We start from the raw sequence: 25,139 nt of genomic DNA, 5'->3' as shown, positions 1-25,139 counted from the left end.
CATTATAATGTAAAGTAACAATTTTATTTAATCATATTTTTTACATAATTTTACATTATTTAGAATAATTTCAAAAAAGAGTAAAATTATTAAATTAATCAAGTTTATATTGACTAACATTAGCCAAAATGCAATGATAAACATAAAGATGCAGGGTACTTTGTTTCAATATACGACTTTGCATTTTGTGTGAAGTAGATTGTCGTTTCCAAGGTAACAACAAAATACTACGTCACATAGATTACTACAATGGAGATTGTAGCAACAGCTTATTGCTTCATTCATACATATATGTATGTGGACTAACTTGATTCAGTGCAAGACGTTACATAGTCCAATAATAAAAAAATTCAGCTTTTTAATTGTTAGATGTAAGCATTTTATTCTCAGTAAATTAAAGTATTTATCAATAAATATGATAATTGATATTATAATTTATCACCTAGAATTAGAAATATAACCTACATAATTAGGTAAGTACCGCCTTACCGACATACAATTTTGAAATTAAAATATACTTTACAATAAAATATATAGAACGTCGAATCAATCAAATCAAACTATACTTTTGTTACTGATTATTTGTTTGTTTAATTTTTGACATAATAACTAAATGTACTATTTCCTTGATCTTATATTTCTAAAAATTAATGATTGCATAGTAGATGATTAGGTTTCTAAATTTTTATAATTATAGTTATGGAGGAAGATGGTGGTAAAAGAATGAGAGGCAGAACTCGTGGTAGAGCACGTGGTAGAACACGAGGGAGAGCTAGAGGAAGGTCTAAGAAACAAGTAAAGGTAAATCTGAATGTTCTTTTAGTTTTAAATTTTCGATTAATTTATTATCTTTAGTTTATCTCTTTATTTTTTTAATGTCTATCCTACTTAGCTGATGTTATTATTTCATTGTATATATATTTCAAATAGGTCATTGAAAGTGACGAAGAAGATACTCCTCAACAAGTAGAAGAAGCTCCAACAGAAGTTGTTGGAACAGAATTAGAAGAACATGAAGCACCACCAACACAGCAGCTTCCTTTGGAGCAACAGTTTGACTTGGAAGCTGATATATCACAATTGGAAGCTCCAACTTTTACAACTATCAATAGAGGACCGCCTGAACCAATGCTACGTTTAAGATGGGATCACAGAGTAAATCTCATTGGAGAAAAAGTGTTAAATCCTATGATACATTGTTGTGATAAGTGTTTGAAACCAATTCTTATTTATGGACGCATGGTGAGAGTTTCTTTTATGAGGAAAAGATATTAAAACAAGTATATATTTATATACATATAAATCAAACCTAATAAATTTTTAATAGTTAATATCCAAGTCATAAAAGCTTAAAAAATAAGCATAGTATATCTTTAGAATAGACTAAACCATTATAAAATCAACTTACTTAAGTGTCATAGTTATATTTCTTAATTTAATATTCATAAATCTTTATGCTTATATTTTTGTTTCAGATACCTTGCAAACATGTATTTTGCTTATCTTGTGCCAAAAGGGAAGATAAAGTTTGTCCTCGTTGTATGGAAAAGGTTTCTAGAGTGGAACAAACTGGCTTGGGTACTGTGTTTATGTGTACACATGGAGGAACTAGATATGGAAATGCAGGTTGTAGAAGAACATACCTTAGTCAAAGAGATTTGCAGGTAATTTCTCTTTATTTTTCAATTTTCCAATTTTTATTAATTTATTTTGGTCATATAGATGTATCAATTTGTACATAGGCTCATATAAATCATCGACATATATCAGCACCACCACAGCAAGTTCAAGGAATGCAAGTTGATCCTCCTCAATATGTGCATTCTAAATCAGAGATAGAATCTCAATTAACAAAAGTTTCGTCAGTTGCTATGCAGAATACCCGCATAAAATCAGTGCAATCACATATGGTTCAACCCATAATGGGAAACGATCCTAGAGTGAATTCAATGGTCAATCAAACTCCAGTGGAGCATAGACAACAACATAGACCACAGACATTAATATCAATGCAGAATTATTCTCAAAATCCTGCACCTCCACCGCCAAATAATGCTCCATTAAGAACAAATCTTATAACTGTACCTATTCAAGATACAGCTATGACAACACATGACATACACACGCAACAAAGTCACCATTATTATCCTCCTCCACCTCCACAAGTTAATTATGGAGGATATAATGTGCCACCACCCGTTTCTCAAACACAATATTATCCGCAACCACAGCATCCTGCTCAAGTATCTTATGTGCCACCACCACCACAACAACAACAGCAATATGTATCTTCTACACCAACTTCAATAAGGCCATCTCCAACAGGGTATATACAAGATCCATCATATGGTCCACCACCTCCACAACAACAAGCTCCACCACCACAAACACAATGGTCACAGCATCAACAACAATTTTATAGGTAAAGAAAGTACATGTCTGTTGTAAAGAATTGTATGATATAAATTGTGATAAAATTATTATGACAATTAAAAGTAGTTCTAAATATTGAAAATGTGCTGCCACCATTAGAAACTATTCGGAATATTTTATACTTTTCAAGAACTATAATTGCAACATTCAATCACAAAGATTATATATTATAATAGTAATAAAGTTCTTTTCATCCTATAGATATATTTATTTATTTCCCACTTCTAAACTTATAGTTTGAGAAAGAGGATTTGTAACAAAGAATGAGATACTTTTTTTATGTAATATGAAAACATTTTATACTTATTACTTATATACAATTAACAAATTAGGAGTAATGTAAATTAAATAATAAGATATTAATATTTCAAATAAGTATTTCTATTATGTATTGAATATCTAGTGTTAATTGTTATAATTTTATCCTACAAGCAGTATAGGAAAATAGGAAATATGTATTTTTTTAGTAAAATTTAATATTGTACAGACTGTAACGATTTTAACATATGTACAAAACTCATTATATATAACATGTACATATATATAATGTGTAATTATTATATTAGACTCTTATAATGTATTTAATGAAATTAACAAATATTCATTTGTTCATACACCCCATTCTGGCCTTTCGCTCTTTAACTCTAGTAATATTTATAATAAATATTAATTGACTAAAAATCTTATAATAAAAGTACTTAAAAATTTTTTTATCAGTAATCTTTAAGTGGAAGGCCAAAATATGAATAACATACATTCTTAAGGGATAGTTTTGAATCATACATGAAAATAGTTTTTAATCTTACTCCGTCACACATGTATTAATGTATCTATCTATGTATAATTACTGCATCATTATAGTGTCTTGATCCCTTCACATTACATCACTCCTTGTATTTACAACCTATTGATATATCAAATATTATCCACATTGCTATATATTTATACGAACTACTTTCCATTCACCTTTTCATACATATATATTTTTAAACAATTACTTTTAAACTATAATAATCAATATTTAACAATTGTTTAAAAATATCAATAGATGGCGAAAAAAATTTCAACATGTGTTTGTGGCACAATAGTTGATTGTTGCATTGTTTTAAGTAAAGAAAGAATGTTACATGTGAAAATATAAATCAGATATAAAATGAAAATAATGTGTGTGTTACAATGTAACTAAATGATTACATTTTAAATACCTGTACCTAATAAGCAGTAAGAATTATGTTAACTATGTTTGAGCTATATAGGACAAGATTAGTACAATAAATTAATAAAATACACAATGAACATAAATAATATAAATTTATGTGTATACAAGCAATACATGCGTATTAATCAAAATATACATGTATTTTATAATTTAGATAAAATCTTTAATATACCTATATTAGGTATTTAGGTACAGATATAAATATAATTATTGCTTGAAGTAATATGAAAATAATTTGTTGAAGTTAAACTTGTTCTCTGTGTCCTAAAATAATTGTCTTGAAATCTACAGAAATAATGCATTTGATATTCATCTTTTCTTGTAAAAGAATCATTTTTCACGATGTAAAAAGTTAGCATTTCTTTTTACAATTTTTGTTAAAGTATGACTTTAAAATAAGCTGAAAATGTTTGTGTTTTATAATCGTCATCTCATTTCAACATGTATATGTATTGTACATTAACATTTTACACTATACAGAATATTTAATTGTAATCCTGATTGTATAAAATATTTTCTAAAACATGTTGGTAAAGTAATAACCTTTTCCAAATTTAAATCTGTCCCTAATAAAATTATTTTACATTACACTGGAAACCAGTCTATTTTCATTCATTGTTATTAGTAATGTATCTTTATCTTCCAGCTATTACTGAATAATATTAACGACGGAACATTGCTGCACTTATACAGTATTTCAGGACCTTCAACATGTTTGTTAAAAAAATTTTAATTATTTATCTTTTACCGACAATACTCAGTTACATAAATAGAGTTTATAGTTTCTTAGTAACAAAGAACGTGATTTTCTTGGAAAATATCATCACAAACTAGAAAGATCGGCTTTCCTATATTTCTTGTTAAGAATCTTCTAAAGACTATATAATGTACAATCTCCAATATGGCATTATAGTTAATATATATAAATTTATTTACCGTATAAAATGCCATTTTGTATGTGGTAATATTAAAGAACAAATCAACTCGGCGTTTATATGTTTAAAAACAGATTTAAGGTTAGATACACAAATTAATTAAAAGTTATAAACGCCAAGGCACAGCTTGAATATTACATATTGTTCTTTGAACTTACCAATAGACATTAAGAAATAAATGCTTTTTCGATGTGGCTGTATAATTACAAATAAAGATCTAAAAGTACTTTCTTTGCTATTCTTCTCTTTTTTACAATCGCGCTTTGCTTACATATGCATATTACTAAAAATTATTATTTCATGAAACATTGCCATATTATCAATATTGTTGCATATTATTAATATTTTCTTTAGAAGTTTCTTAAAATATTTATACATGTATTTGAAATCAGTCTATTTGATGTGATCACGTATTAGTAGAAGTATGATTATGTATGTTAACACTAACTTGAGGAATGAGAGGAGACGCAAGTGGCTTGGGTGTAGCAGTATCAGGAATTGGGATTGAAACTGCAGGAGGTACTGGAGAATGTTTCTTAGCTCTTTCTTGCTGCCATGGTTTTGCATGATCCTTGCTCAATCTTTCACTCAAGGCTTTTAATGCTATTTGCCTGAAAATTATTATCAGTTATGAACCTACAAATATTATTGTTTCAAAATTAACTTTAAGATTGTTCCTGAACTAACTGCTCTTCTTTTTTACTTATTATATGCATATGTTTTAGTAAACACAAAAGAATGTCAAACCTTCTTCTTTCACTATCATGTGGATCGATACCAGGAAGATTTATAATGAGACCAGGTGGGGCATTGGACATGTCAAATCTTCTAACTACTTTTCTACAAATTCCAACTCGTACAAAAAAGCCATGTACCGTGTTACTTACAACTGCTATTGGTGGTTGTAAGACATTTGGAAAGAAACTATAATTGAATTCATATACATAAGATTAAGAATATTCTATCTAATTTCATGTTTTTCAATAACATTAAAATAAAATTTACCTTGCAAATGTGAAATTATCTGCCATATCACCACGTGTGCCATTGTTATGTTTTTGATAAAATCTAAGATATATCCATGATATTAATAAACCACTAAGAAACATAGTTGGATGAGTGCCTTCTAATAATCCAAAAAGCCATAATATCACTCCCATAACCCATACCATTAATGGTATATTTCTATTCGTAATCTTCCCAATTGGTGTTTTAACTAAAATATGATCTGGCATTATTTGTTTTACAGCTACTGCAACACCTATAAACAAAGATAAATAACATTAATTAATTATGTATTTAATATTATCTAAAACTATAATACTATACCGAAAAAAATATAACAAAATATATTATACATCTATACATATATATGTGTATATATATACATATTACATGACATGTGTTCGATGACAACAGAAGGTTATTTATAAAGAATATACCTGCGATATATCCAGTTAGTCCATGAATGTGTATATCAAATAGCAGATCCGGATCGTTGGTGCACATATAAAGGAATAAATAAAATAAAGCAGATAATACAGCGACGCCAAAATTAACAATAGCAAAGAAAGTCATCATTTCCATCGCGCCCCATAGTGGTTCGATCAATTTGCCACAAAGACCTACTGTCACAATATCCACGCATACTTCCCAGAAATGTATCTCAAGGAAACAGAAGGTGAATGCAGTCCAAATCCAAAAAACTGGAGGCAGTAGGTAACCTGGTGTCACGCTCAATACACGTACCGTTTCCGTGGAGAAAGAAAGGCAATAGGAAAACAGAACGACTATGCATATGAATTTAACACTAGTACTGGTATTTCCTAAAAGGGCAGCAAATTGTTGCCTCAGATAGGGGATATTTCTACCCAGGCCCTTTATTGCTGCCATTTCTATTAGGCAGCTCTCTTAACCTCTTTGAATCACGGAGCCACTTGCACTATGACCTGACGTTTGTTGCATGTGAATGAAACACATTGACTTCCTCCTTCACACGTTTACCAATGTAATATGTATGAATTATAATTTCTCTATTTGGTAAATGTAAAAAAGCAAATATATATTTCAAACGTTGCTAATAAGAGTAATTGTGTATTTCTTTATAATAATAATGATATATACTACAATAAATAAGATATATTTGACATTATTATTACTTGTACAAGATAATTGTATATAATTTTGCATATTAACAGTCTCTAATATTATTTTATAATATTTATGCTTGTGTTTTGTTTTACATCGATCTGTAATTGATGTTCGACATTTTTTAACATATTTTGGGAAATTTATATAGATTGTTTTTATATAACAAAAATTGATTATTACAAAATTCAAAAATAACTATGTGTGAAATTTATTGTGTACTAAACGATTATTCTGAAAACGTTCATAAATGTTAGAACGTACATCGTACAGGTAATCGAAGAAATTTTAATAGAAGAGGATCTTAATATGTAAATTGTGTATAGTATAATCGAGGATAGTAATATGTAAAGATCATTGCAACATGTGTTTTCAAATATTAACAAGAAGTAGATAACGTTGATTAATAAATGCCTGGTGTTTGTCCACGTTGTAATCGCGAGGTTTACTTCGCAGAAGAGAAATTAGCTCTTGGAAAAGTTTGGCATACGTTTTGTTTCTCTTGTCGTTAGTATCGTAAATTTCTATTAAAGAATTTAGTTTAAGTCAATTAGACTTCCTCTTTTAATGTTTTCTTTCATTATTCGATCATAAGTCCAAGATTATTTAAATTTGACTTTCAATGCTCCATAGGTAATTGTCGAAAATTACTGAATAGTTGTAACGTCGTGACGCATCTCGGTGAATTATTTTGCAAGAATTGTTACGTTCGCCTGTCTTTGTCAACTGTGAATCATGAAATCAAAAAAGTACAGCATTCGCCTGCAACCTTAACAATTTCGGCAAAGGAATCATCAAATTGGCAGTGTTATGACACAGAAAATTCAATTGGTAACGCGTCACTAAATAGAAATCAACATTATCAATCTGACAAGCATAGACTTCGCGGTGGAGGTAGCGAAGTCGAGGAGACAAACGTTTACTTTGACAAGGAGAAAAAGCATTTCTTAAAAAACGACTGTGCAAATCTAGGTGTTGTCAATTCAATGACAACAATTTGCGACCCTTCACCCAGTCCTAACGCAATTACTACGTGGTACAATCGTCAACATTCTAAGTTCCGCAGGTTTAAATTTATTCTCGATACATACGTATTTCCGCTTTTTCTGGTCATATCTAGTTTCATCCAAAAATGCCTTGTTAATGATGCTCTTATTAAAATAGTACGTTGTCTCTGGAGTCGCAGAAGAATAACGATATCGCGAAAGATTGTCAATTTGAAGCGCAGAAACAAGAAACAGATCAATCTGAGCCAAAGATTTTGTTTAGTAATAATGAAGTCAACATTACAGAGGCTCAATTAAGGTATATCAAATTTTCTGAATTTTCTTTATTCCTATTCTTCCAGATTTTTGTAAGCTATTTCTGAAGAAATGTTTAGCCCTAAGTGCAAAAATAATTGGATATATTAGACTAGCATTTACGTTGAATTTGTATTTACAACTTTTCACCGGAAATAGCATCCGTTGGTAAGATATCGGTAGTTTCAAATCCTTTAATGTTTGCTTAACAGTCTAGTTGTCACGTTGCGTCATTAATTTCAAATTCCTATTTTTATTTCTGTATTTTTATCTAAAAGCATCAGTGCAGTGACAATTTGTCAAAATAAGGCTTTCTAAACGTAGATATTTCCAGCATAAACAAAACTCAAGTGACAACTATCAACCGGAATAATAAAATTAACAAATACGACCCCGTGTACGAATTTAGTGACATTAGCGTCATTATTCCGTCAAGACGAAAATTTGCGTATCCGCCGGTACCACCGCCTCGCAGTCCGCTGCCTTCCCGACGACGAGTCTCGTTCCATGACGTCGTCTTCGGAAATATGCGCGAAAACCACCAGAATTGTATCACGAAAATGCAGGATGCTCATCATAGGCTCCGTTACAATAACGATAATAGACAGGAATATAATAATACTTACGATATTTGGCAAGCGGACGATTCGGTTGGTAAAAATGACGGCGGATACGAAAATATTAACGTAAATCATACCGAAGATAGTGGCAGAATGCATTTTGAAAAAAGCGCGTCAGAGTGCGGTGAAGAAGATACGCTAAGCAAATGCAATGACATCGAGAAGAATCGTGGGCAAGATCGTTGCGTCAAAGGCAATTCAGAGTCGCGCACGTACAGAATAATGAACGAAAAAGACGATGCATCATCGAAAGAAGACACGATGACGTACGCTCATCAAAGTGACCCGAACTCATCACTTGATGAAAACGAACGAATGCGGGGAGGATGCGGTGGACCGTGCGGATCTCGTCTTAGAGCTTCGTGTGGAACAACAAAAGTTGAAACTGCTTGTCTTTGCAGAAGTAAATATACTGAGTTCCAAGCATGGTAGACTCCCGCTTAACCATTTTTATAGGACTGAATAGTTAGTTAATTCGAAAATATATACCAATTATCACATACAGCATAAGATAAATAATTATATATCTATACTGTCTATTATTTATAAAAGATATTTCTAGATAATGTAGATAATGGAATATGTCAATTATTTTCATTTTAATAAAAATGATTAAACCGGGACTTGATAACCGGGAATCTACTATAGTACATAAAAACAATTTATTTATAAAGAAAACTAGTCAGAAATATTTCAGGAGATCCATCAGAACAATGTCGCACAGCTGTAACGTCCTGTACAACCTGTTTATCCAATGTTCAACCAGTTATTGAGAGACGTTGTTGTTGTTCATTATCGCTTGAACGGCCAATTTGCAAGAAACCGATTTTTAAATGTCGTCAACCGTGCACTGTAGAATCTCAAAGTTGTAGTGGAGGTGGATGTTGTGGAGGAGGATGTCGTGGTGGTTGTGGAAAACCTGGACAAACGTGTTTACCTGCGAAATCTTGCGTGGTACCACCTTGTCGACCGTGTTCACCTTGTTCTCCACCACGATCGTGTCCTCAAGTAATTTGTTGTTGTGGTCCAAAAAGTGGAAATTGTTGTGGAAATGGAGGTAGCACTTGCTGCTGTCGGTAAGAACATTTCAATATTGTCGCTTTATATTATTTTATGGTGCCTTACTAGTGACATTTCTTTACCTATGAAGACCAAAAAGTCCAATATGTCGAGTAAGAACCAGAAGGTGTTGTAGTACCGACAGAGCAGAACCCATTGATCTAGGATGTTGCCGACCGAAAACTGCATGCGATTGTTTTGGCGGAGGTCTTGATTGTCAGCGCTGTGGCCGAAAAGTGTATCAAGCTGAAATGCAGGTAATTTTGAATTATTTGATCAATTAATAGTTTTATATTAATTGACATTGAAACGAGTGAACGTTGCCCGTTCAAGATTGTGTCTGGTATACCATTCCATAATACGTGCTTCAGCTGCTATTGCTGCAGAAAACCCTTGGAACCGTTAACGTATCAGGAGAATTGTGGGGAAATTTATTGCAAACGTTAGTTGTTTTGATCTTTATAATCTTGTTTATTCTTCTTTATAGTTATTAGTTAACGAAATGATAGATTTTATGTTGTTATTTAGAATGTTACGTTCGAAATTTCGGACCTCAAGGATACGGATATGGTGTGGGTCCAGGTACATTACAGACTCCCATGTAGAGTTATTATACAAGATTAATAAACCTCATTGATTCAAAACTTCAGCTATAGATAATTTAAAAATGACAATTTTTAGTTAATAATTTATAAAGAGTGTGTTTTCTTATAAACATATATACGTATATATATATCAGGAACATATATACGTATATATATATATATATATATATATATATATATATATTATATTTCCTGATTTTGAACGTATATTGAAAATACACGTGTATACGTGTACTTAGATAAAAAAACAGGATATATGGTTTAATGAAAGAGTGTCACCTTCGTTCCATTCAAGTTTGAAACGTCTTGAAATTTCCGAAATTATAGTTATTTTTAAATATATCTTCAAACGAATATCGCCAGAAAATTCATGTAATAATGAAAATGCTAGTAGACTATCACAAATTATTTACTTATTTGCATATCTAAACATTCTGATATCTAATTAAAAATGAAATATGGTGTACGGATTAATACACGTGAAATTATATAATTTCTATACACGTGTATCCGTGAAAGTTAGTACACGGATGCATGTACAGATATTACGGTCCGTATATTTCAATACCCATATACCCGTGTATTGAGAAGTACACGGATTAAAACACGGATATATTAATTATATGTATACACGTATATTTTAGGTACATGTGAAATCTAGATCTCTAATATTTAATAAATAATAAATAAATAAATATATAAATAAATAGATAAATAAATAAATAAATATAATTATAAATATAATTTACAAAATGATTTACATTATTTTACTTCTCTAATATTTATCTAAATTACAAGTCAAAATGGATTGCTATGTTATATAAGGATCCTGAAAAACATTAGGAAATTTGTCATAACCAGTAAGTTTGTAACAACAATAAAAGACTTTAAGTTAATGTAAAATAAAGAATATAAAGATTGCGATCAGAAAGGAAAAACAGAAGAAAAGAAAGTTAATCGTAAGAGTACTGGCAAAGTCGATGTCTTCCGCTAGAACAAAAGGCGTCAGAGAAAGCACGAATAGTATCTCAAGTTCCACGCAGCTATTTCAAGAATAATACGAGTGTATCTACGAATTGGTGGAAGTATAAAGCAGGATAAGCAGAATGGTTACTTCTGCGTGAAAAATAGAAACACACAAGGAAGATCATACACTTCGCAAAACTGGGAAGAAAGAGAAATAAGACGATTTGACGGGTAGTTTTATTGATAAAAATAAAAAAGAGATATGTAGGAAGAAAGCAAGGAACAGAGTTGGATTCTGTAAAAATGCAGTGAACGAAGGAAAAGAAAAGATACGAGAGAGAAAGGGAAAAAGAGAATGGGAAAGAGAAAAAGATGAAGGAAGAAAGAGAGTGAGTGGTTGGTTTATTGAGTCTCTCCTCTTAGTGGATTGCAGAACGCGGAACGTACGCGGCACTGCTGGCTAGAGGGGCGTTTATATAGCTTTCAAGCGCAGGAGCTTAATCTAATTTCAAATATAAATCTGTTCTCTCTCCCCGTTTTCCTTCTCTTTCTCTTTCCGCCTTCGTTTCCTTCCTTCGACCCCCCCCCCCATCCATATAGCAGCGTGCTCGCCGGCTTATATTATCCAGCTGGCTACGAATAATCTCTTTCGCTTTACCTATTAACGTTACGAGACACGCCGATTTACTCGACTTTGGTGAATTATTAGCCAGAAAGTGGAACACGCCTCGTCTGTCGCGATAAGCACATACGCAATTTATTAAAATATTTAATTTTACTTAATGTACAATTATGAAAACTAATAGATGTATTAACAAACATTTTAGTCTTCTCTAAGTTTTAGTTTCATTTCATCGAGAATTTATTAATGTTCTAAATATATGATGTTCAAGCAGAAATAGTTAAATATTAAAAATGAACTTTTTATTAATGATATATATTCTAAATGATTAATTTCAGCAATATATACGGAGATAATGACAATGTGATAAGGCAATGTAATAAGACAATGTATACGATAATAAGAAACGAGAGATCTTAAATATCTTTCAAAATTGTTAAAACATTGTTTGCTTATAATCAAGGTAAAGATCATAGTAGTATTCATGTTAAATCGGGAAAGGTTAAATCGTATAGAATTATATGAAAAACGAGCCAAGTATTTTCGCGTTGTAAAGGAAAATTCGCCTAAGGCTGAAGCTTTTTCATACACGATGCAGTAACGTGGATGCACCTGTGGTCAGGAAATCGAGAAAATATCTCCTCGGTTCGGCGATCGGCTCGCTCAATCTTTTGCGCGCGCCGCTGACTCCGAACGGTATGAAAATCAATTATTTCGTTAATTCGTGCGTTACATTGGCTGTCACGGAACCATCACTGTGAACGACAGCGGCCCAAGGCACTATTTTTCAATTCCCAATGTCGCCCTACCTTTTCGAACGTATTTCCGTCTGATACGTTCGCGTCATTTTACGGCCTTAACTCCGTGTCCGGGATAAGTAGTAGGTATGTTTTATATTGTAAGAATGAATACTACACGTATGATCAAGTACAACCATTACGATAAAATCGTCCAACATCGATAGAACTATTGAAACATTCGATAAATATCTTTTAATACACTGCTCTGAATGAATGAACGAATTAATTTTTAGAAATAGAAAATGATTGAGTATCTAATGTATTTTTATTTATAAATTTTAGTTGTCACTAGATTTTTTTTATTGTATTGAAATATTAGATACATCATTGTTATATAGTAAAGATAAAGCTATTTAATTAAATGATATTTCAATTGCATTTATTGCAGAAAATCCAGAATAAATCTATGATAGTTTATGAATTTTACAAACTTGAAATTTTAGATTTTACATTTATGGTATCTGGATGTATCTAGCGAATTTTGAGAGGAGCACGGGAGAATGAACGCGACAATCAAGGGTAGTATCCCATGACGTGGATGTCACGCGAAATTCTGGTACGTTAAAATTAATATCTCCCATTTGTCAATGGCCGATACGTTTTCGTTGTACAATGAAAACTGGCTAAAAAGGGGAGCGTACACAAATGTTAGACCCCAAAATGTTCCCTAAACATTGTCACAACACGGCTAGGTAACTGGTAAGGGTATTCATTCGAATCACATTAAAATGAATTGTACTTGTAACGTGTTATAAATTGGTTATTTAACGCGAAGCAAGTAGGTAGAAACAATCTTTTGCTCTGTCTAACCAACCATAAATTTTCGATCTAATAATAATACAATGGAAGTGTAATAATTTTGATTCGAAATTATATTTATCTTGAAAATTCTTTAATGAAACCTTTTGTTCATCGCGAGGTGATAACGAATAAAAATTATAATAAAAAGACGTTTTATTGCTGTGAGAAATGAATAATTGCTTGCAGACCACGGAGGGTAATAGTGATTGTATCCTGCGTATCTAATTGGTGGACATGTGGACGCGACCGTGAAGAATCCCCCGCACGCGTTTCAAATGGATCACAGTTTATTCAATATTCTGATTTAGAAAGGGTTCCAAACCGTACTTCCAACCACGTAAGTGTTTTAGTTCCTATAATAATAATCGCTCACAAATACTAGACCATCATAGATCCATCTGCCAATTGCTGAAACTTTGTATTCAAACGAATGCCATAATTATCAATCTTCATATTCTATTCAGTGGTTTGAACAAAAGACGTGAATTAGAATAAAATTCACATGTTACATCTATAAAATATTAAGAACGGAATGACAAGAAATTTCGTTACATATTTCTACAGGATTTTATGTATGTATATGTTGCAATTAAAATATTTGAAATAAAATGTTCAAGTAGAAGCAATACACGTAAGCTATCGAAGGTACTTATTACAAGATTCGTAACCGATTTTAAACTACATAAAAATGGAGAAGAACGTGCTAATAGGTAAATAAACCTATACAAATTTTACATAAGTCGTTACCACCTCTTGTTTACAATTTTTCTTAAACTTTTTTAGAATAAATGAAAGTCTTTTCATGAGAATTGGAGTCACATTAGATAGCATGCACAAGTAGTTAAGGAACAAGTCAGAAGCACGAGACACAGTAATGAAAACGTTAAGAATAACAACGATAGATTCGGCAGGGGATTTTTGTTATGAACGAATGTTAGCCAGACGCGTGTGTGTAGCGTACACATTTAATTTGCATCGTATAAATCGTGTTTCCGGTCGGGCACGCAATGCAAACATGCGTTACGTTTACGCCCTCGGTCCCTCACCGCATTTTCGATCCACCATTTGGGAGGAACAGAGAGAAAAGGAACACCGTAGAGACGCGCGGGCTTTTGCATGCTGCCACGTATTGTAACCCCGGTAATTTATGATTCGATAAATAAATCAGCCACGTTTTATCCGTTCTCTTTCTTCCTCTCTGTTTCTCTTTCTCTCCCTTTCGATCCCTGGCGCCGATTCCTGCGCACACTTGTAAGATGATATTGGGGGTTACGCCCAGTTTACCATTCGCAGACCTTCCTGGGAGAAGCAACCCCCTTTTTTCCCTCGTTTGTACCTCGAACATTTCAATGGTCGCGTTGTACCTGCGACGATCTGTGAACTAGTGGATCTACCCTTGGTTTTATCGCAACATAGTTGCTTCTTTCGACTAGAAGTCAAAATATAATTTCAAGTTAACTCAAAGGTCTGATTCTAATTTTTTATGATTTTGAATGATTTATGAATAGTTTAAAGAAGTTTAGAAGGTTTGCGATATATAATATTCTTATGTACACTCCAGTAATGAGGTTTTGTACAATAGTGAAATAGCTGGAGCATGAGAGCAAGTTGTAAGAAATTGACAAATGAACCGCTAATAATATAAAAAGTTGTAAGGTTAACTTTCAAGCAGTATGGTAAATTTTTAGATATTTTTTATATGTATATGCAAAATGTAGAATATTTGTGCTGCTCTTGTATGTTTCATGATTGTCCATCGTTAACCGATCATGAATATTCATACCATTATGCATTTGTTTATTGCCCTATGCGTTGGTACACTGTGATGTATGCAAATATTAACAAAACATATTCATTTTATAGTCATCAGCGCGTGCCAAAACGTTATTTGAAAAACATTTTCGCTCGTTGTTCTCTGAAATCGATTGGAAAAGACGAGAATAACATTTATACTTTGATAGCTTGGAATTTTATTAATATGCTAGAGCTACGTAATTAATTGATCAGCTAAAATATCGTGCGTATGCTTGCACTGACAGGCAATTGTGGCGAAGAAGCGATCAAAGGCGCGCGTCTCGCGGGTTTCTCTCACATGAGAACGCTTAATCTTCGTTTAATGAAAATTTAGTCGACGATGTATTCGAAGGTTAATTTCCAAAGCGGTAGACATTTACCGAATTACCTTCAGTAATTAATATCGTGCAGACATAAACATGTTGAAGCTCCTAACAAACTAAAATAATCGATTTATCTTTCTTTTGGCATATTTCTAAGTATTCAGTTGAATAAATGAAATACATTTTTAATGTTTGAAATAATTGTGAATAATTTTTTTTTTTTAGATTAACTATTTAATGAACATGTCTATGATACATGGATATAAATTATATTTAATTTAGTTATTGACCTTTACGAATTCAAGAAGTCTGATGTCTTATATCTATATTAAGATATCTAATTATATATCTTATAAAAATATATTGCATATCCATTTGCAAGTAAGTTGTTCTTTATTATAAAAGTTTAATCATTTTCGTTAATAAACCAAAGAGAAATTTATACGTTGAGAGAGGCGAACAATAATTAATATATGCACGGTATTAAAACGAAGATTCGATTTGATTGAAATCAACCCGTATGTAACTTCTTTGATCCCCAAAAAGTAATACCGCCGTTAATAAAAATTTCTGCTACATTTCACGCGACGTGGTTCGCTTAAGACCGATTCGATTTTGATACCTGCGTTATACTCTGATCGATTTCTCGGAAAGGAGAAATAAATAGGAGAGTAAAACGGCGGTCCAAAATTTACGAGCTGGCCCGGTGTGTTATGGCTCCCGGTGCGGAATCAGGCCGATTTCCCTTGGCGTTTTTATTATTTTCTGATAGCATGTTTACGAGGAAGGATGAATGAAAGCGTACTTTATGAGACAAGTATGGGTTTTAGATTAGGTATAGGTGACGCTTTTGCAAAATATATATGTTACTGTTTACGGGGCCCAGGAATCATTCGTACGCATTAATTGTCAATTTGTGGCGACCGATCACTTTTTCTTGAATTATCTGAAAATATCGTAGAAAGATCAAATCTTTTGTTAATTTATTATTCCACAAAATTTTTTTTCCTTAACATATTCAATAGCGAATTAATTTATTTAACACAAATGGTAGCAACAAATTAAATCGTTTGGGGTATTACAGCTCTTGAACCTGTTAATTTCAATGTTTACTATATTTATGGTACTATTATTAATAGGTACCTATGTATAATTAAACTGATATGTCTATCAAGTTAAGAGCGAGAAAGTTTAAAAGTTACCATAGCATGATACAAGAATGAAAATAATTGATCCAATTAAGTATAGTCGTTCGATAGCTTCAGTTACCAAAATATTTATCGCTCGATTGAAAATTTCTATATCAATCAACGTGCGATTCTTTTTCAGCAATCCGTTTTTGAATCTGGGTCTCGTGTTTGAAGCACGGGCCAAGGAAAAAATATGGCTACAAGTTATTAGCGGATCGGTTTTCGAAAAACAGGGAACAACTCGCAACCAGTAGCCCATACGTTGTAGCGGTTCTCGAAACAGAGAAAGAGAAACACGAGGGGGGAGAGAGAAAAAAAGGGTTTGGAGCGTAGAGATGGAACCGGGGAGAGGGAAGAAAGAGAAACAAAATAAAATCAGAACGGTGTCATATGCGCCTGCTTGCATGATAAATGTAGCGATTTAAAATCGAAATTTCTCTTTTCGTGTGCACGAGCCCCGACGTTTGACTAATGGTCCCGCATTAACTATTGGAGCATTATAGAACGGCACGTTGAAATTTTGAAAAATACATTCGCCCCGACAAGAGATTAATATTTTGTAGCTTTATCTATGCTTCGTTGGGCTGAGTTCTACGCCCGTGTCGGCCGCGTTAATGATAATGATCGCGGGCATCTATCCAACGTTTTTCTCGCCCTTCTCTCGAGCACCCGAAATTTCCGCCGGCGAAAACAACCTAATTGTGGCGAACAACAAGAAACGAAGGAAGTTCTTGGACTAAAGTGAACTACGATAATTGTGCCTTGTGATCGTGTTTTGATACGTTTAATAGTTTAAAATTGACTGGTCAATTGAATAACTCTTATCGAAGCGAATTACGTTTAATTTAATTATCAGTTACCACTTATATTATTAATAATACCATAATAAAATCAGTTTTTCTTAAATATTAAAATCGATATGTAATATTTTGCTACAAATTTTTTGAATTTTCGCACTTGATAATATTCTAATTGTCTTTTATATTTAATCTTCGAGATAAAAAAAATGGCACATTTAATATTTCGTTTCTAAGTCGAAAAATTTTGCATTTGTCGTTAGCTCATAGAGAAACGTGACAAATCGGCTAAAAGAATATGCAACACGTCCTGTAGCATAAAACACGTTGAACGTTCAGAAAGGGAACTCTTTTGGGTGCTCGAGCTCTACTCGACGAAAATAGAGAACAGTATCGAAAGGAGACCACCCGTACGAAAACGGGTTGACACCTAGGGCACCTAACCACCCCGTCTATTGTGCATGGATAGGGGTGGACTTGCCCGATGGACTGTGCTTTACCGAGCGTAAAATATCCCCATTCTTTAACCCGTAATGCTTGTCGCGTTTTCCGCGCATCACTCCTTTATTCTATACAAAGTATAAAACCATGAAAGGTGAGCTATAGTTGATTCGAAGTCGAAATGAGGGATATATTGTGCTTAAGATGGATTACTATAAGGATCGAAGATTCACGTTTCGCGTTTCACGTTTTTTAACTTTATCTTTGAAATGTAAAATTATAAAACTGTATTTATTCAGAAGAATCACTGGATTTAAGACACTTTAATCGATATTGTAAAGAGATACGTATGCGGTATTTACGACGAGACATTTCTATTTATCATAGTTTTTTTTAATAATAAGTAACATGGGAATTAGATCAATAAAAATGTTCATTATATTTCTTGTATGATATATTTGTCAGAACACATATCGACTGTTACCATAGCGTAATAATAAGAAGGATAAGATAATACCTATAAATCAATCTATGGATGAAAAGAATGCCAAGGTGACCGGAAGAGACACGTTCTCGACCGCAAGTACGTGAAACCGGTAAAGACGGTTTTAATTGAAACACGAAACACAGGGGTGAACATGAACATGAACGTGGCCAATATTAACTTCTGCCTCTCAATAAAAGGATCGGTATCGAGAATAAGGTATGACGAGGAGGGGAATGAGAAATTAAAAGGGCTGAAAGGTAGTGGTGGAACGCGTGGAAGCAACGAGGTGAAGATACTGAATTCTTTTTCGACGAATATTAAAACGAAAGCGAAACAGAAGTTCCGGTATATCTGGCGATGAGAATCGAAGCGGCAGGTTGGCTGACGGATGAAAAGGGACGGGACGAGGCAGATGGAGGCAGAGCGAAGTGCGGATGGAGCCTCCGTGACAGAATGATAATAATCCCTTGAGCGTTTTCTTTCATTTCCCTTTATTATCATATTATTAAAAAAATCTCCGTGAAATGTTATTAAAATCGTTTAAACGTCGCGTGTCATGAGCCACCGCCATTGTCCTTCAATTTAATAATATTAAGCGCGAACTTTCCTGCGAGGGGTTGGAAACGTGGGACGGGTGGACACCCTCTCCCCCGAATTCCGGTCTGCACGGCGATCGTCGTAACGAACCGAGACCCACCACCCTATTATTCCTTTTATTTTTCCGTTATCGACCATTACGCCATTTATCTTTCACCAAGCTGTAACATCACGACGTTACGCAGCGACGGTTTAAGAAACAACAAACGATGAATTTAGTATTCGACAATTTAAACGAATCGAGTTACTGAATTTAGAATGAATTTTGCGGTCACATAGAAGGAAAATAGATTTATGAATCACAAAATAGAAGACGCGAATATTTTTTAGTTAGAAGATTAGATTACAAACAAATAATGAATTTTGAGGCCAAACTAAAGATCGCTTTCCTTGGTAAAGGTCGTCGGAAAATTTCGATGAACCAGGTGCGTACAGGCTGCCAAATCGTTTGCAGAACTGTTGATTGAACGGTGCAAGGATCTCAAAGAATACTAGCGGCGCAGCGGCGACGAAGTAGAACGAATCAATGTCATTAGTGGCAACCGATTTCTGTACGATGGATGCGCATCAAGGTGCAACAAACTACGCCAGTTGCACATTTATTTCAGACCTAATGACAAATAGATCCTGCCTTTTAGACGTCTGCAGGATTATTTCACATACGTAGAATGTATCGTTGTTTATATCATATTACCTTTGGAATGCAAATGCTAAATGTTTCTGGTATTTATAGATCAAAATTTAAAATGAAATTGTAATAAAGGTACAAGATCCTTTTGTACAATAATTTATTAACTAATATTATGAGTTCAATTATGCACGAAGGCTATGAAGATAATTACAATTTCTGTAATCTTGATAACTATTCTTGTAAACGAAGAAGGAGAATAAAATGCAACGAAATTGAAGAAGAAGTAAAAAGGAGACGCTTCGAGAGTGCAGATAGAAAGAAGAAGGTAGAAAGAAGGGACGAATTAAAAAAATCAGAGATATATATTAAAAAAAGTAGCTGTGGCTGAGTTCGGCTAAATGGCCGAGGCAAGGACCGAAATGTTTCGGGTAGAATGGACTGACGCAACGAAACGAAAGTGGATGACAGATCGTCTCTCTGTTCCGCGAATAGGCATGCGATGATGGATTATGGAGAAGCGACGTACGCCGTTGATTTGTACCTATAGGCACATCGCACCTTTACGTTCGTTCTCTCTGCTGACATTCCTGCAATTGTCCTCAATGGGGTAGTCGGTTTTTTCATGGCTCTGCCTTTAGATGCTTCGCAAATGATCGCCCAATTTTATGGGAAGCTTCTCTCTCTATTCGCGGCACGATCTGTCATACTTCCGCTAACATGCATTTTTCTTTTTTCTTATTTATAAAATTAAATTTTATTCCAAGTTCGATAATTTTTAACGAAATAATTGGACAATTTCAGAAAACTTTAAATAAACGCCTAACGCAAGTTATTCGTGAAATATGTACTTTCTGAGATGTTAAGAGCGTCGTCACACGAACACGAGACACAGCCGGGTAGAATAGTCGACGACCGGCAAGAAATAATAAACGATTGTGAAATCGACAAGTCACGTCCCGTCGCACGATCCACGATCACTTTCACAGCGTGATCCTCCCGATCTCCGGATGAATCGAAGGGCCCATCGTGTGTAAGGGGTGCGTGCCTTCGATAAAGGGACGTTATTTTATGCCTCTCTATCCATTCCACTCTGTCTATACCTCTCTCCCTGAAACCCAACAATTAGTCGCCTGCTTATGTCCGTGATTAATGGACATCTACGAGTGCAGCAGGCGTGTTCCAATAGCGGATGAAGAAGAGATGAAGAGAGACAGAGATGAGAGAATTGAGAAAGAGGAAGAGCGATAGAGTTAGTTGCGAATAATGATAATATTCCATTAGATGGTATTATATTCATCATGGGACTTCATGCGTGTGCTTCTTGCGCAAATGTATACCCCTTTTATAGCCATATATTTCTTTGAAAAATCTTCTGCTTTCTTTTCTCTTTTAGTTAAGGTTCGGTTAAAGTTAAGTTTTATTTCTAGTTATAAGAGAAATTGGTAAAATTTGTTTATAATATAATAAAATTCTTTTGTAGCAGATGGTCATATCGAAAACGTTTCGATAACAAACTACATTCGTCGTAGCCCTTTAGTAGCAATTTGTTGTATAACTTTGGAGACAAGTGGGAATCGGTGGAAAGGCAAATACGCGTCTGCAATTGCATGCATATGCACGAGACGAACAAACTAACCAACCAGCCATCCGGGCCGTCACGATTACAAAGAGCACGTCATGAGCTCTGACACTATTGCTATTCTAAGCAAACACGTACTGAACAGTCTTCTACCTTTTCTTTTTTTTCTTTCGTTGCAGTTCTCTTGCATTTACACAGCAAACACACATGTAAGGATAATATTTTGAATGTATAATGAACGGCGCAGCGCATTGCGAGCTGGCACGGCAACCCTGCAAAAAGTCAAGCAAGAATGATATTTGCGCGAAGATTCAGTTGGTTTCATGCAGCACAAGTACAGGTATATTTCTCTGTTTCTGATTTCCCTCTCCTCTAAAATGTGCCTTTCTGATGAGAAATAAATTCACTTTAACAATGAAAGGAAGGCTTTGTTGCGCGAAACAAGTAACGAAATGTTAAATTATTTAATTAAATTATACTATTTAGGATGGCAACGAAGAAGAAAGTTGGAGCAGAATTTCGAATAACAGATACGCTGTAATGCCGCTCCGTCGAGTAATAATATCGAACAATATTTTTCCGCTTACAGTATTCTCAATAGTAGATGCGCTAGGATGAAGTTCTTCCGGAGAATTGGATGAACAGAAAATTGCTTTTTACGTGCGTGTTTCTCTGGCTCTTCGTGGTAGAATAGCAATTAATTCTATACCAGCGAAAGTGAAGTATAAAATCAGCAAGAGGCGAAAGATATTATGAAATAAATTAGAGATAATAATGGGAAATTCGCAGTATAACGCGTTACGATCGTCGAAACGCTACATCGCAGATTTATTGAAGACATTTAGTTTCTAATAACTTTACTCTTTTAATCGAGGTATTTATTAGAGAATATCCATAAGATATAAAAATAATTATGTATTTTTTTCATTAATTACCAATCTTTTATTACAGATAATTTTTCTAAAGAAAGTATCAGTTTTCCTCGTTTGAAATACATCATGGAAGAACGTAAATCACGCGGAGCCGACAACTCTATGACAGCTACTTAAAGCTTGCGGTTTCCCATAGGACTATTTGGTCAGATTAGACCCGGTAAGTGTGTTCTAATCCTGTTAAAATGTTTGCCAACAGGGAGGTTTGGGAGCACATTCGAATTGTGTTCCTCTTACACCGATCTACACGATGTTCGTTTATATTTGCACAGCTTGGTCAAACATTGGAGTGTGCCTTTTAGTAACCCCGACGCCTCTGGCAAAAAGAGGGCACACCGTTATGGGGATTATACTAAATGTGCATTCGATGGAATCTATTGTAATCAAGAACTTTTCTGATCGCTAACAACTTTTAATGAAATCTATATTCGTAATTTTGATAACATCTGAACTTTCCAATCCTGTGAATTTATCGTCCAATTATAAATTTTCTAGCATACAAATTTAGAACTAAGAAATACTGCAGTATAAACAGAAATAATTATTAATAATGTTCAGAATAGTATAATACGATGAAAGTATAATATAGTTGAATTACTATTTTCTAATTACAAATTTTATGGCGTAGAAACTTTACGACGAAGAAACACGATGATAGAAACGAGGATAATCCTTAACAGACTACCGAATAATTTTCCAAAATAAAATTGTAATACAGTCAAATCATCGTGCAAGCTACTAGTAAATGGCTTTATGTGTAACACAGAAAAGCAAACTATTGGCAACATTTGGGGTTGCTTATCGAAAAACACTTTGTCGCAGTCAAATCTATGTATAATGTACCTCCCATTATTCCGGCTAAAATCGAAAATATGGGAAATATTAGGCGCTAATTTATACATCAATTTATACATCATAAAGCGCGAGAACGTGCGCGACAGACGTAACAACGAGCGATGTGTCATAATAAAATCCTCGACTTCGTGTCAGGACGTAAGGCGACTGGCATTATGCCGATTCTATTATATGCCATATTATTGTCGGTCGCTCCGAAGAAAATGACTGATGACAGAGAAACTTTTCGTACAAAGCCGAATGGACGTTGGCAACCGTGTGTCGCTCTTTCGTATACGGGAATCATTGGACGACAGAGACAGAGAAGGGAAGAAAAAAAAGAAGAGAAATCGTTTCTACTGGTGTGAAAGGAAAATTGAAAAGGGAAAAAGCAGAAGTGGGCGGCATAATTCGATCGTTTTCCAAAAATGTGGAAAAAACGCAGGGGTTACAAACGGCAGGCATGCGCGAGGTTGATTTTTTCATCCATTTTTTTTCATTTCTCTTTTTTCTCCTCTTCTTTTTAGGAAAAATGGGGTAAACGTTGCTCACACCCAGTCAAGCTCATTGTCGTTGACCTGACTCCACTGCCATTATTAGCCGTTCTATCTATAAACGCAGGATATCCCGCAAATATACCGGACTAACCGAGTCCTGTTACAAATGGTCTAACGACTATCGAAAGTAAGTCCATAGAAATACATCGAACTGTGTATCATTATAATTATAATAGGTTTGTGATTTTTATAACTTCTTTTAATTGCTCTTTTGGCAAAATTAATATTAGAAAGATTAATATAGGATAGGAGATTAACGTTATGAATTTTATTTATTGGATTGCAAGTAGTTTAATATGAAACATATAAAGGGGGTGGAAATCGATTGCAATAGCTGTACGAATAAATGTATCGATGTATATAATTGAATAATAATTGATTTTGTTTCAATACTGATTTAGACTCAAAAGATGTATTAATCGATGCTTTCTATTAGAAACATTCATTCCTCTTTTTCACTTTAATAATTGAGAAAACGGTCGTTCTCCGTGGTGCACGTACGTACTAATGTGGAGTATAATTATTTCATGTGGGCGTGTATAGTAATAATAACGAGCCAACTAAAGCTCCCTTTTGTACCTCCCCTATTGAGGAGGAACAGTCGGAGGAGCGAGGTTAGGGGATAAGAGGCAGCAGTAGCGTATTTTACAAAGGTGTTCCAGACTTCTACACCAATTCAATTCAAGTACTTATTTAATAAATCTAAAAAATAAATGTTCTTTCATTATTATCATTCTATTAAACCGTAGAAACTTTAAAGGTAATAATATCTATAGGTATATTCCCTATATATAAACACGTAATAAAACATTGTCTGAATCAAATCACACCTTTATCATACGCGATAAAGATTTCTGTATTGTCAAAAAATAATACTTAGTATCCCCTATTAAGGCCTATTAGTATTTTTCAAATATTTACCTATACTCCAAGATACTTTACATTTAAATCTACTAGCAGGAACACTAAATGCGCTGCTCGAAAAGCAAACAAACCTTCAAATTTTCTGTCGTAGGTGTACCGACAGAACGCAGCCATTAATACACCACTGTTGTGCGAAGAGCGCTGGAAGGTAGGAGAAAGGGAAGGTGGTGGCGTCTGTTCGGAGAAGAGGCGACGAGAAGAGGGTCGTCGGTGTACGGTCGAGAGGGTGAGTACCAAAAGAGGACGAGAGTGAGAGAGGGGTGTGTCTCAACGCCTGGCCGCGACATCACCAATTAGTCACCGACGCTTAAAAACAGCGGGGGCGCTCCACCTACCTTGCAAGCGTGCGAGACTGCATCCGCGAGGAAGCGCATTTTATCGCGACCGAATCGGCTGACTTACTTGCATATCGACCGTGTGCATCCGCCTGCCGCTTCGCTTTTGTTTCTTTATCGAAGTAGCTAATCAACTGTCGTAGGTATACGACCGGGGATATCGTCTAATTGGATCTTATTGGCCCGATTCACTTTAATCCGGTGTCATG

At 34.1% G+C, this 25,139-nt stretch overlaps 3 protein-coding genes across 8 annotated transcripts; 2 read left to right on the top strand and 1 right to left on the bottom strand.

The window, feature by feature from the left end:
• Window positions 1–99: 99 nt before the first annotated feature.
• On the top strand, window positions 100–2,631 carry LOC132916864 (E3 ubiquitin-protein ligase Hakai). The gene is made up of 5 exons (XM_060977253.1): window positions 100–473; window positions 698–801; window positions 931–1,242; window positions 1,476–1,664; window positions 1,743–2,631. Exons 2-5 carry the CDS (start codon window positions 700–702, stop codon window positions 2,424–2,426), a joined length of 1,287 nt encoding a protein of 428 aa, XP_060833236.1. The 5' UTR covers window positions 100–473; window positions 698–699; the 3' UTR covers window positions 2,427–2,631.
• Window positions 2,632–2,798: 167 nt separating this feature from the next.
• Window positions 2,799–6,579, bottom strand: LOC132916885 (transmembrane protein 115). Its single transcript, XM_060977314.1, has 4 exons — window positions 6,030–6,579; window positions 5,593–5,848; window positions 5,335–5,511; window positions 2,799–5,198 (listed from the first exon to the last, which is right to left on the bottom strand). The coding sequence occupies exons 1-4, from the start codon at window positions 6,478–6,480 to the stop codon at window positions 4,994–4,996; spliced, it is 1,089 nt and encodes a 362-aa protein (XP_060833297.1). The 5' UTR covers window positions 6,481–6,579; the 3' UTR covers window positions 2,799–4,993.
• A 128-nt stretch (window positions 6,580–6,707) lies between these two features.
• Window positions 6,708–24,814, top strand: LOC132916816 (uncharacterized). 6 transcript variants are annotated; one of them, XR_009660207.1, is made up of 11 exons: window positions 6,708–7,242; window positions 7,369–7,801; window positions 7,900–8,040; window positions 8,371–9,059; window positions 9,354–9,732; window positions 9,807–9,972; window positions 21,528–21,688; window positions 21,835–22,222; window positions 22,300–22,440; window positions 23,642–23,798; window positions 24,687–24,814. XR_009660207.1 is itself a non-coding variant. In XM_060977197.1 (8 exons), exons 1-8 carry the CDS (start codon window positions 7,146–7,148, stop codon window positions 10,318–10,320), a joined length of 1,695 nt encoding a protein of 564 aa, XP_060833180.1. In that variant the 5' UTR covers window positions 6,708–7,145; the 3' UTR covers window positions 10,321–10,432. The 6 variants fall into 6 exon arrangements, 3 of the variants coding, with proteins under 3 accessions (XP_060833180.1, XP_060833161.1, XP_060833153.1); XR_009660210.1 differs by lacking the exon at window positions 21,835–22,222; XR_009660208.1 differs by lacking the exons at window positions 23,642–23,798; window positions 24,687–24,814 and adding an exon at window positions 23,103–23,556.
• Window positions 24,815–25,139: the final 325 nt, after the last annotated feature.

This window comes from Bombus pascuorum, chromosome 1, assembly GCF_905332965.1.
Source record: "Bombus pascuorum chromosome 1, iyBomPasc1.1, whole genome shotgun sequence".
Lineage (NCBI taxonomy): Eukaryota > Metazoa > Arthropoda > Insecta > Hymenoptera > Apidae > Bombus > Bombus pascuorum.
The sequence above is the reverse complement of the archived record's forward strand: the minus strand, read 5'-3'. Positions and strand labels throughout refer to the sequence as shown.